At 33.6% G+C, this 13,607-nt stretch overlaps 1 protein-coding gene across 1 annotated transcript; it reads left to right on the top strand.

Moving 5' to 3' along the window:
* The first annotated feature begins 7,522 nt into the window (after positions 1-7,522).
* LOC143553934 (homogentisate 1,2-dioxygenase-like) lies at positions 7,523-11,072 on the top strand. The gene is made up of 9 exons (XM_077043815.1): positions 7,523-7,731; positions 8,603-8,833; positions 8,916-8,995; positions 9,095-9,262; positions 9,338-9,513; positions 10,112-10,181; positions 10,292-10,446; positions 10,538-10,621; positions 10,697-11,072. The coding sequence occupies exons 1-9, from the start codon at positions 7,529-7,531 to the stop codon at positions 10,925-10,927; spliced, it is 1,398 nt and encodes a 465-aa protein (XP_076899930.1). The 5' UTR covers positions 7,523-7,528; the 3' UTR covers positions 10,928-11,072.
* Positions 11,073-13,607: the final 2,535 nt, after the last annotated feature.

Genomic DNA, 13,607 nt, shown 5'->3' with positions numbered 1-13,607 from the left:
GATAAGTTCCTTCTTGAGGAAGTGACATTTCCTCTTGATAGAAATCGCGTTTGTATCAGGATGAAAGAAGTAATAGCCGCTTTGGTTATAGTATCCGACGAAAAGAACTTTTACGCCGCGGGGATCGAGTTTGTCATCAGATCCCGGTATATAGTGTTGACATATTGCTTTGCAGTGTCTTCTAAAATCATATTATGCAATATGATACACGTATACATGGCATCGCTCATTTTTGCCATCGTCCATACACGACATGGGTTTTTTCACATAATGCCAACATTTTTTAGCACCCCGAAACACCTCTTGATATCCTTTCGCGCGGACTCTTGCTTCTTCTTAAAGTAATCTCTTTTTTCTTCGATCAGGTCTTGAAACGTTTTGACGATGATCGAGTACTCTGGATATATCCAATCTCCCAAATAGTGCGTGTGACGATAGAACGTGTCGTTGGCATAAAACGGTAATACCGATAAGCTTCGGCTGATGTAATACTCTAGCACGGCGGACACGTTGAGAACGTTTATGTCGTTGTTGGAACCGACAGAGCCAAAGTAGGCCGACCAAATCCAGATGTCATGTGAACAAATGGCTTGAAGACTAATCGTTGGCACTCCATGGTCACCACTAGTGTATTGACCTCGCCATGCGGTTGGACAGTTTCCCCACTCCCAATGCATGCAATTTATACTCCATATCATGCCAGGAAAAGAATGTTTGTTTTCGTATACATCGTATATGCGAGTTAGGTCGTTTGAAGTTGGAATCCTCAGATAACGACCAGCGTATAATTGTATTATTCCTATACAAATAAATTATTAAAAAATATTTATATTAAAAACAATAATTAATGTAAACAATTTAAATTTTACCGATACAAAAATTCTCCAACGCGTTTTCTCAGTCATCTTTAAATACTCGTCGCTGATGTCGGTCGTGTTGCCGTATGCGAGGATGCGTAGCGCCGAAGTACACTTTTGGATGGTAGTGAATCCTAAATATCCTCTTGCGTCGGGTTTTTGTTGAAAATACGTATACTCTTGCTCCAAATCTCCCACGATACGCAAAAATAAACGCTTAGACATCCAAAAACGACGTTCAAACATAGCGTCGTTAAATGTAGGTGTGTCATTGAAGTAGTCCTTCATCAAACGATCATTCGCTTCGGTACGATCCCGATGGATATACGATCGCTACGTATTGGCAATGAAGAGCTTGTAGAGCGAGACACTATTGTATTGGCAACGGCCCACATTTCACTTACGACCTCTTTTGTCTCCTCAAACACTCGTTGTTACACTTGACAAATTCTCTGACTCTCATTAATTACTTGATCCCAAATTTCGGAAGAGTTCGGGGTATCCGGGGAATCCATTTTGAGATAGAATGAAATAAAAATGTGAAGAAGTATGAAATGGTGAAAATGGTTGAGTTTGTGTATGATATTGTGAAAAATGGGTTGAATTTGTTTGGTATTTGTGTTTGAGTTTGTGTATGATATGGTGAAAAATGGGTTGAATTAATTTGGTATTTATATTAAGTTTTTAATTATTTATTTATTTTTTATTAATATTACCGTTGAACGGTCAAATGAATTAAATAATGTTATTTTTTAACAAAAAGAATCCCCCCCTATCGCCCCACATTTCGCCAGGGGGGGTGTTGTAGCCTATTTCGCCTCCATTTCACGGGATGTTAACGACCACTACGGGTAGCCTTATGAAGGTTAAAATTACATATAATAGAAAATAAAAGTGATTGTGGGTCAATTCTGCGCGACCTTTTTGACCTGCACATTGATAGAAATGACCTCTTTTGATCTTTACCGATTTTTACCCATAAGGCCATAACTGAACCAAGAAAGCTACAATCTTTGATGCAAAATGACATGGTTTTCAGGATGTACATATAATTGGGAGGCCGAGGATAATTGTCCAAATGTCAATTATAATGGGGGACTTTCCTCAGTGGGCCTGTTATTTATCGCCGACCAACAAAGGCACAATCTTTAAATTTTAGGTGTGTATGTCACTTAATGGGATTGTTTGATCTTAAAACTTGACTTTTTTATTCTTGGTCAACGCAGGCGGACAATTTATGCTGGCTAAATATTACAACTATATTGTTGGAAATCGGAAGGTGGGTTTGGAAATCCTCTCGGAGATCTTACAAATTTTGAAAAAATAACGCTGGTTCAGTTGTGTAATATGTATTTATTGTAATTTAATATTTTTTTACCCAACCCCGTATATTATGTCTTATGGGAAAAGTTAACGTACAAATGAAATTAACGTGCTAATTGTGAGAATCAAGTAGTGTAATTATGTAATTACATCATAGAGTAATTACATAATTACTATATTTGTATATATGATTACTCTACTTGATTCTCACAATTAACACGTTAATTACATTTGTATTTAATCCAAACTCATGTCTTATTTAAGTTACTTGTTACATGTTAATTTGATTTTAAAAATTCCATATATCATGTTTATATTTATTAATATGTTTAAAAAACTATTTTTTGAACCCATGTATCTCACGGGCATATAAGCTAGTATATCATGAAGGTCAAAAGTTTTTTTGCTAGAGAATGTGGTTTCTATTGATGAAAAATATTAGTATAGAAACAAGACACTCGAATTCAAAACTATTGGAATGCTCAAGCTTGATATTGAACTAGTAAATGCTAAATTAAGTTAACAATAACGATTTGTACTCAAGAGCCACGCAACTAAGTTTCTTCCGAGAAACCTAGTTGATGCCCAATAGCTATCTTATACTGAAGAAGTTGAATTGCTGCTGAAATTGGGTTTCATCTGATCGTTAGGAATGAATTAACATTTGGGTGTTAACCATATTCCGGTTTGCTTAGTGTTTGTTCTAATACCGATTATGTGTAATATGCAACAATCTATCTTATGGGGGTACCCCCATGTTGGTCCGACGTGGCCTACATTTTTTCTATGTGACCGATTTCTTGGGCTATATGTCTGTGCTTGGTGATCCAGTTTAGAACGACTCTAGAGTGAGAGCGGCGGCGAAATCTTATTCCAATCCTCCAATTGTTTGCCTTCTTCATCCATTGATCCAGGTATGTAAAATGACTGAAAACAGAGGATATAATATTCATAATGTTGTAATAGGTAACCAGTTATTACTAGAGTGGTAATAAGACCTTACCAGACAACATGTAATCATCACTCCAGATTAAATCATAGTTGCTTGTGTCACGAAACCTGTTATAGCAACACAGAACAATGTTTATATAAAATAAATCCAAGCATGTGTATAATTTATGTTATTATATCTTTTAGCTTCTTTTGGAACGACTAGGATAAAGAGCTTTGGCTTGAATTTAAGAGTATGGCTGATAAATTTGTCGGCTAGGGATCCTTGACACCAAAAGGAGGATTTAGTCCAATTACCATATGAGAACCATTAAGCAGTTTGCGTTTTGAAACTTTAAACCAATCTTTCTTTTCAAAGCAAAATGTTTCCTGAGAAGAAAGACGGAATCATATACTATTTTGTAAAGTTGGTATAGCTTTTGTTAAAACTAATGGGTAAGTTAGACTACCTTCGGAATTTGTATATCATAGTTCTTGAATCCGCACTTCTTCCCCATGGTGACGAGCTTATCTCTCATTAAACAACTGAGAACAGAGGGTGAGATGCAACCGGGATTAAAATAAAAATTTGTGGTTTTTTTATTTTTTTAAAAATTTTCGTTGTTTTTGTTTATAATTTTTTAAGAGGTTTATTTGTTCTCTTAGAATCCTCCCTATATTCGAGTGTTCAGGCCTAGGCCAAGTGTTCGCTATTCCCATAATTTTTAAAGAAAATGTTCGTTGTTCGCTGCTCACTGGATTCGAACCCGGGTACCTTCATTGCAACAACAACTTAACCACCCAGCTACATGTGTGTGTATGATGTTTGTCTCCTTTTAATAATTCTTGTGTTTTTCGCCTCTTACCTATATTTACTCTTTTCCATCACAAGTGTTGTTGTTATTGTTATTATTATTAACATCATTATATATTATGTTTACGTTGCTGCTGTTGCTATTATTATTATTATTATTATTATTATTATTATTATTATCTTTTACCATTTTTATTACTATCTTCAACCAAGATCTAGCTCATATAGGATAAAGTTTGAATCTTGATCGATTTGGACAACCCGGTTTAGCTAGATATTGAAATTCTAAACGAGCCAAACTTATAAACAAGTTTTTCGTTATTAAACGTACCTTAGACGAACCGGATTTTAGCCGAATCTTGGTATGTTCTTGCTTGTGGCGATGCTCGAATACCAATAAACTTCGGTTCTTCTTCGGATTTGGATCCAAAATGGAAGATAGTTTTTGTGTGTGTTGGTAAAAATGGAAAATGGCTAGGGTTTAAGGGGTATTTATACTCCTTAAGCCCATGGACTTTAGGCTCATTAACACACTAAGTCCATAATTTATTATAAGTCCATCTCTATTTAAGCCTACACTCACTTATATTATTTTAGTATTTATTGACGAAAATTAAATACGCGTAATTAGATTACAAAATTTCTTTATTTATTATCTTAAAAACGTCGAATGTTACAGAAAGACCTTTTCTTTTAGCAGCAGTTTCAGAAACATCACGTGCCATCAGTGCTTGAAGAATGTTATTATTGAAACTATTCTCCAATTACAGTATTCTCAATGGGATCTCCATCTCCATATTTAAAATTTAACTAAAAAACACAATTTCTTTAATTTATGCATCATTTTATACAAACCGCCTCCAACCCATCTCCATTCCCATCTCTATATGTTTTTGGTTTGCATATGGAAGGATAGTTGGAAATTGAGTGTTGTAGCAACACTCTAAATTTAGATGCTTCTTATAAAATTTCACTAAAATTTAGAAATGGAGTTTGGAGATAGGAAATGGGTTGGAGCGGTTATTTAGATGATTTTTCTAAATTTTAGAAATGGAGATGTGTATGAAGAACCCATTGAGAATGCTCTTACATGTTTCTTCACCTATAACCACCAAATCTAGAGATCTTTGGTATTTATTTCTTCAGACTACTCCAATTGACAAATCCTTGAGTAAAGAAACTTGTCTTGGAGTTATCTCGAAAAACTGAAGATGGTCCAGTTGTGGCAAGGATTTAGCTTAACATGTGTGTTAATGGGTTGCATGATAAGAGGTTAAACAAATTGCATCTGCTGCACTTATTGGGGCATGGGTGAGTACTAATAATGATACGAGGAACAATATTTGGCATATTTGAGGTTTGAGCAAAGTGTGCCATAGAGAGGTTATTGAAGGATTGAGGTTGTGAGTGAGGATGAAGCGGTGAACTTGAGTAGGTTGTTATAGGCTGGACATGATTAGGACTTGACATCTTTTGTATTCACATGCAAAATGTACTAGTCTGCCACACTTGTGAAATATCATTTTTGCCTTATCATACCACACTTTTGTCTTATTATGTATGCTAGGGAACTTCCAACCTATCCTTTTGTAGAACTTGTTTGTCTTGACTATAAGCAATGCCAAGGAGTTTAAATTTCCATTTCTTCCAAATCAGTTGGATCTATGTATTGCAAGTCTTCCCATGGTAAATGAAAGGTTGTTAGATACATGTGGGGAGTTCTCTTTAGCAACAAATTCTTGAATTGTCAACTGCTAATCCAATACCAGTGTTATGTCTATGTGATAGTCATAACTTTGATTAACAGTTTGGACAGATTGAGTTTCTTAACATAAAAGTGTTGATCATATGGTATAATCATCAGCTGATTTACCCATAGTGATCAACTTCTTCTTTTGACATATGTCACACCTCAACTTAGGGCGTAGGTGTGAGCCCAATAGTTGGTACTTGTTTTGTATATATATAAGAGTTTAAGATTGTAAAGCGGAAATTCTGATTAAAATATTAATATATTCAAAAAGACGGGAATTAAGCACCTGTTAGTTTGTTACAAAGTGTTTAAACATGAAAACCATAATTTGCATTATTTTAATATCAAAAAGCTTCACCTGAGCCATCAGATCGTCTAATGGCTATTCTCCATCTCCAAACACCTATTCATGATTACCTGTAAAACAATTATAAAATACGTCAACAACACATGCTGGTGAACACGTTTACACAATATATTTTATTACTTAATTATCCCCTCAAGACATAACTTAGGTCTCGGCTCAACGTGACCTACAAAATAATCAAGTTCTGAAATCTGAATAACAATTACAAACTCTAGCTCAACTTGAAACCGCTCAGCAAACACCGCAGCGCTCGAGATTACTTACTTACTACCAATATACACAAGGCAATCGCTACTAAGAAATTATACCAATATACACAAGGCAATCGCTACTAAGAAATTACTTAGGTCCGGATAGCCTAAGGTAACTGGACCACCTTATTATTTTGTCTGTAATATGTTGTATGTTAGTGGTTTGAATATCTTTAGTTAAACTAGCCGGATTATAATAATTTATATCAGTAATAAAGCAATAATAATCTACAAAACTAATGTATTATTTCTTTAAATTTCTAGATGATTAGATTTGAATATATTTAAGAACTATATATATTTGTTAATTACAACAATTATAATTTATAATCTAACTTGAAATATAATGAGTTTTTGTATGATGAATATATAACGAGTGACTTTAGAATATTAAGTTATTCTACATGTTTATCTATCATGATTTATTTATATACATATATACTTTATTTTCATATATTATATTTATATTTTTTATAATACAATTTTAAATCATTTTAAATTATTTTCAACCATATTTTACATACAACAAATATTATTATGTTAAAATATATAAAAAAATACGTTAGATTGGACCCGCAAGTGATGCTCAAGCTCGGGCTTAATAACGAGCTTATTCTTAGACTTGAGTTTGTTACTAAGTTTGTTTAAGCTTGTCACTATACAAACTTTTATTTGTTGTGAGTGGTGATTTTTAGTGTAATTATAATTATAGAGAGAGACGGTCTGAAAATGTTTTTAGAGCATTCTCATTCCATCCCTTAAAAGTATGTGAGTAAAGTTTGTAAATTATATGGTGGTGTTTTGAGTGATTGTGAGTGTATATTATGAAATAGAGATAAAAAATGTAGTGATTTTTTGTAAATTTGAGAAAATAAAGTTTGTCCTTATTTATTTTTTAATATTATTGAATCGGTTATAAGTAAATGAGAGAGAAAACTATAGATGTATAAAAATATTATATAATTAAGCAGTAAGAGAAATATATATATATTTTAGTGTGGGGGAAATACGTGAATGCAAACAAAGGGAAAACGGTGTTAAAAGACAATTATTATTGAAGGGGGAAAAAAACGTGCCATTGGGAGTGACGGACTAATCAATTTCAAGCACCCTCAAGTTGATCACCTACACACGTCAGTGTATATCCGCAACGTGCCACGTTTCATCTATATCTATATCTATATCTATATCTATATATTTGATTTGACTCAAATCTTATTTCAATTCCTCCTCATGACTCCCAAATCCACATCCTCCGCCTTCTCGTCCGAAGATTCAGACTACCTGTCCGGCTTCGGAAACAGCTTCTCCTCCGAAGCTATTCCCGGAGCTCTTCCCAAGGGGCAAAACAGTCCACTTGTCTGTCCACTTGGCCTCTACGCCGAACAGATCTCTGGCACCTCGTTTACCGCACCTCGCAAGCTCAATCAACGAAGGTATATCGATTTCCGTTAACTCGGATTGGAATTTATATCTAGTTTTCTGGAAGATGTGCTCTCTGATCCCAGACGATTTAAAACCATCTAAATTAATAAAATCGATAACTAGTAAGTACTAATTTGAAGAATAAAAATAAATAAATACTTAATTTTGTTTTAAACACCACAGTACAACTAACGGTTGTTTTTAACGATGTATGATGAGTTTATTGTTTTTTTGTATCTGGCTTAGTAAATATTATTTTTTCATCAATCACTCGTGTTGACCACTGACAGTTGTAACTTTCGTTTTTGTTGCTAAAAACAATCCCATAAGCATAATCATTATATATTCACTCAGTTTTTATATTGTTTCCACTCGATTTCACTTGTATGTCTCCCCATTTAGTTGATAATCATTGTTTTGTTGCCAGTGAAGTCGAGTCGAAGTTAAATATAAATCTACAAATGTTTATGCTACTGGTATTGTCCATGGCAATGAAAGTCACCGATAGGAGTGTTAATGGTCAAAGTGATAGTATGGATTATTATTGGCCAATGGTCATACTTTGGATTATTAAAATCCAAGTTTTCATTTTCCAAAAAATTCAAAGATTTTGACCAATTTTGATGGATTTTGACCGAAATTTGACTGATTTGGACCAAAATTTGAACAATTTGGACTGGATTTGACTGACGACAGATATTTAGGTCTGATTAGGTGAAATCATTTTGGTAGCATACCAATTAGCGATTGATCGGTGATCAGTTGATTACTAATCGCGACATTTACAACACTGGTTCTGTGCCATAAGATTCTATTTTGTGTTTTATGTTATACAAATATTTGTACCTGAGATGTTTGTATGTTAATTTCTGTTTGTAACAGTTGGCTGTATCGGATCAAGCCATCAGTCACTCATGAACCGTTTAAACCAAGAATACCTAAACATGAGAAGCTTGTGAGTGAGTTCAGTCAAGTTAATAGTGCGATTAATCCTACTCAGATTAGATGGAAGCCTGTTGATGTACCAGATGAACCAACAGACTTTGTTGATGGATTATACTCTGTTTGCGGTGCTGGCAGTTCGTTCCTTAGACACGGTTTCGCCATTCACATGTAAGGTGTTTTCGATATTAGTTAGCTGCATGTTATAAAGTTTGATTTTGTTATAATGTGATGTACTGATGTGATTGCTTAGGTACACTGCAAACAAGTCAATGGAGAATTGTGCTTTTTGTAATGCGGATGGCGATTTCTTGATAGTTCCCCAAACTGGAAGTAAGTTGTAACTAATCATAATTCTAAATCAGCATCTAAAAGGTTTAAATATTAATATATTAATACAAATTAGTAACTAATTTGACATTATCAATACAGGGCTGTGGATCACTACTGAGTGTGGGAAATTACAAGTATGCCCTGGTGAAATAGTAGTCCTGCCTCAAGGATTCCGGTTTTCTGTGGATTTACCCGATGGCCCTTCACGTGGTTATGTTGCTGAGATTTTTGGTGCTCATTTTCAACTGCCTGATCTTGGACCAATAGGTGATTACTACTAATATTAATGACGATAATATTTGTGTGTCATCTTAAGTTTTTAATCAAGTTAATTCTGTTTAGGTGCAAATGGACTTGCTTCTGCAAGGGATTTTCTTGTACCAAAAGCTTCATTTGAACAGGAATCTCGTCCGGGTTACACCATTATTCAGAAATTTGGTGGTGAACTTTTTACTGCCATACAAGATTTTTCACCTTTTAATGTGGTTGCGTGGCATGGTAATTATGTCCCCTATAAGGTATGCACGTCTGTTAATTAATTTAAGTAATAAAGTGAGAAAATTGAGTATATCTTATTGAGATTTATGTTTAGTTTGATTGATGGATTAATTGACACCAATCCAGTGAAGTCTAAACAAGCAGGCTTGTAAACGTACTGAACATTTAAAAAGCTTTTGTGAACTGTTCGGCAGGAAGTTCGTTTATTTAATAAATGAATGAACACAAACAATGTTGTTTATTCATTTATGTTTGTGAATGTTCCTTCATCTAAATTCGTTATGCCCGTCATAAACGTCCGTGATCGATTGTTTGTTTGGTTGATATTAAACGAACGAACATAAGCATGTGCTCCGTTCGTGTCCATTTGGTTTGTCTAGACGTTTACAAGCCTATAAACAAGTAAATTATTGTAAGTGGGTGAATGTGTAATTATTTATAAGTATTGGTGAACAAATAATTGTAATCTTTTTACTTGTTGGTAGATTAGAATTGCCTATATCAAAACATGTAGATAACCTAATATCATTTTAATTTTAATTTAAAGAGATTTTACTTTTAGAACTCTTTTAGATAATTTTGCTTGTTGACTGATTGTATCATATTATTTGCTTGCAGTATGATCTAAGCAAGTTCTGCCCTTACAATACAGTTTTGGTTGACCATGGTGATCCATCAATTAATACCGGTCAGTATATTATAATAATATTGTCTTTTATACAATTCTAATAAAATAAGAAAAATTAGTATTCATATACACTAATAAACTCTCTTATATGTTTTTCAATCTTAATGCAGTTTTGACTGCACCAACTGATAAACCGGGAGTTGCATTGCTTGATTTTGTGATATTCCCGCCCCGGTGGTTGGTTGCTGAGCATACGTTTAGACCGCCTTACTACCACCGCAATTGCATGAGTGAATTTATGGGTCTTATTCATGGAGGATATGAGGTACTGTTTCAGTTAGAGCCACCAATTTTGACCCAAAAAAGGTCAATATTTATAATGGTGTTAGATAGTAACAATAAAAATACATTTGCAGGCAAAAGCTGATGGGTTTCTGCCTGGTGGTGCAAGCCTTCACAGTTGCATGACTCCTCACGGTCCTGACACTAAAACTTACGAGGTAAATATTTTAAAGAAATGAGGTTTTTCGGTAACTTTGTTTTTTCACTTTATATAGATACTTTATTTTCGATAGGCTACGATTGCGCAAGGAAATGATGCTGGGCCCCACAGAATAAGAGACACGATGGCTTTCATGTTTGAATCGTGTCTAATGCCACGAATCTGTCCATGGGCTCTTGAATCGCCATCTGTGGATCATGATTATTATCAATGTTGGATTGGATTAAAATCACATTTTGTCGATAGCACAGTAAACACAAACACGGGGTTACAAAACCACGGGCAATTAGATAATGAATCGTAGAGTTGTTTGTTCATCGGGTTTTCAGGATTCATATAAACCGGGAATGATGATGTTTCCCACATGGAATATGTCTAATGTGTGTAGCTGAAATGTATGTACATGATCACAGTAGATAAATAATGATGATCATAAGGCAAAAACAAGAAAAAGAAAACTCTGATATATCTTAGTTATGCATGTTATTTCTTTTGTTTCTCATGTGTTATTTTGGTTGTTGTCTATATATGTGGAGTTTTAAGTAATAACAAACTGAAAAACTAATAATGAAATAGAGCCACTTTTAGGTTTTCTATGAAATGAGGCATGGAGGGAGCCACTACGAAGAAGTTTTGGGAGTTACGAAGGAAGCTTGGAGCTCATATTGGTCATGGGTTGAGAACTGGAATAAGGCAAAAGTCTAGTGTGCTTTTAACTGAACATGAGAATCTTTATTTCAATGTTGATTTGTCGAGAATCATGGTTTCTAATGCAATTATAAACTGGTGGTTTCCAAGATCAAGGTGTGAGATTCACTGATCTCAGTAATAATATTCATGATCATATTTCTTTAAATATGACTAGGGGTGGCAAAACAAATTCAAATGGGTTGTTTTCTTAACATTAAAATGGGTTAGGATGAATCAAAATTTTTTCCCAACGAGGTCAAGATGTGTTGGGCCGTTGGGGAAATGCTAGTGACTTTTGTTTATGGGTTAAAATGGACTAAAACAAGCTCAATCAAATTTTAATTTAAACAAAACCCATGAAACTGAATAGATACTGAAAACAACCAAAATGAAAAAAAGCAAAACCAAACGAAAAAAAAACAGAAAAAATCGAACCTGAGCCGTTACAAGACCGGTTTTTTTAATGAACGAGGATGATGAAGGAAACATTTTAGATATTTTACATTTTACGTTTTTATTTATATTCTGAGTTATTATTTTTTTATTAAATTTTTTGAATTTTTATTTGAGGGGTTTTTGAAACCCTTTGTATTTTCACATTCAGTTGGGTCAAGATGGGTTAACTTTACCCATCTTGACCCATACTCATCCTAACCCTCTATTTTAAAAATTCATCCTGACCCACACCCATTCTAACCCATCACCCAAATCCACCCAACTCACTCACATTGCCACCTCTAAATATGACCGTGAAAAATAGGGTTGACAATTCGTGTCTTAACCTGTTTAACAGGTTAAAAAGACGCCCTTAACACAAATATCAAACATGAATTCGACTCATTTTGATTTAACTAGTTTATATGTCACTACTATAAGACTGTTTTAAGTTTCATTTACCAATAAGAGAAAACGATGGGGTCTAGTCTACTAATTTCAATTATTTAAGAAAAAAAAATCAAATACCACACTTTTTTTGTTAACAAGTTTTATCATGTTTTAAACAGACACCCAATTATCAGCCATACGTAAAGATAATGTCTCTAGACAGACTTAAATTTTATCCTTGTGAGGATTAAAGTCCTCATCTCGCCCTAGGGAGGGTTAATGTCTTCAATTAATCAATTTAGTGTAAGTCAAATTCTAGAACATCTTGAAAACAGGTACCAGAGAGATTCAAAAGCTCAGTTAACAAACAAACGGAATTTTATTAGATTCAAAATAACAAAAAGTAAAAAGTGTTTACAATCCTATCAGCTACTAATACCAAACTGATTACAATATTTACAAAACAGACCTCGACATTACTTAACACATCTTGTTAGGATTATCACTTCATCCAGACATACCAATTACATGGTAAGAGACAACATATGACTTGACCATACAATAAACATATAAAATGGCACTATGCATAAGTGAGGAATTGAGTAATTTAATCACAATTATACTTAAAATATAAATTTGGTGTATACCGTCTTCGGAGAAGCTCTATACATTAAAGCTACCATATAACTAAATGCTGCCCAAAATTTCTATACACCGTTCAATCCAAATTCGATTAATGTGCTTCTTTGAGCACATTATAATTAAGTGACCTTATGACCGGTTTTATCATCTACGTAAATAGTTATCTATATCAGCATTTGTTAGACGGTTATTTTTGTATATAGTGTGTAGAGGTATATTTCATTTGCATAGTTTGCTAGATTTTTACATGGTCCTAGCACTAGATCACTATCATAACTTTATTGTATTTCTTTTTCCCAAAGATACTGTATATATTGAAAATGACGTTATTGTAGCTCTCTTTTTATCAAGTAAATACAAAAAGTTTATACTTTCACCAGTTTTACTCTAATTTAACATCCGTAAATTTAAATATTCTTAAGGTATTCAGTATCCCAACTAGATCAAAAATCTTTAAATAGTCACGTTAGTATGACCTCAATTTATATTTAAAAGCTTTATAAATTATAATATTCTAAAACTATGACGTCTTTAAAACCCACCTAAGTGCCATATTTGTTCATCTTATTTCAATATCTCTACTATTGAATATTGATAGCCCCTAATCTTGAACAATCCAATAAAAAATGTACTTTATAACAAGCCATTGTTCACCACTATCTTTCACCTTCTAAATTTATATTTTAAAATTTTTTGAACAAAGGTTATCTTTTTAAATAAACACTTAGAAACTCTTCTAGTAGTTATTTATAACAAGGGGATTGATATTTTTGTAAAAGAAAATATTTAAAGAAAGAAACAAGAAAAAGACACAAACCAACTAAAAT

The sequence above is a fragment of the Bidens hawaiensis genome, unplaced genomic scaffold (assembly GCF_021521415.1).
Source record: "Bidens hawaiensis isolate Kalapana, Puna unplaced genomic scaffold, B.hawaiensis_p1.1 tig00017455_1, whole genome shotgun sequence".
NCBI lineage: Eukaryota > Viridiplantae > Streptophyta > Magnoliopsida > Asterales > Asteraceae > Bidens > Bidens hawaiensis.
This window is presented reverse-complemented; position numbering and strand designations above follow the sequence as displayed.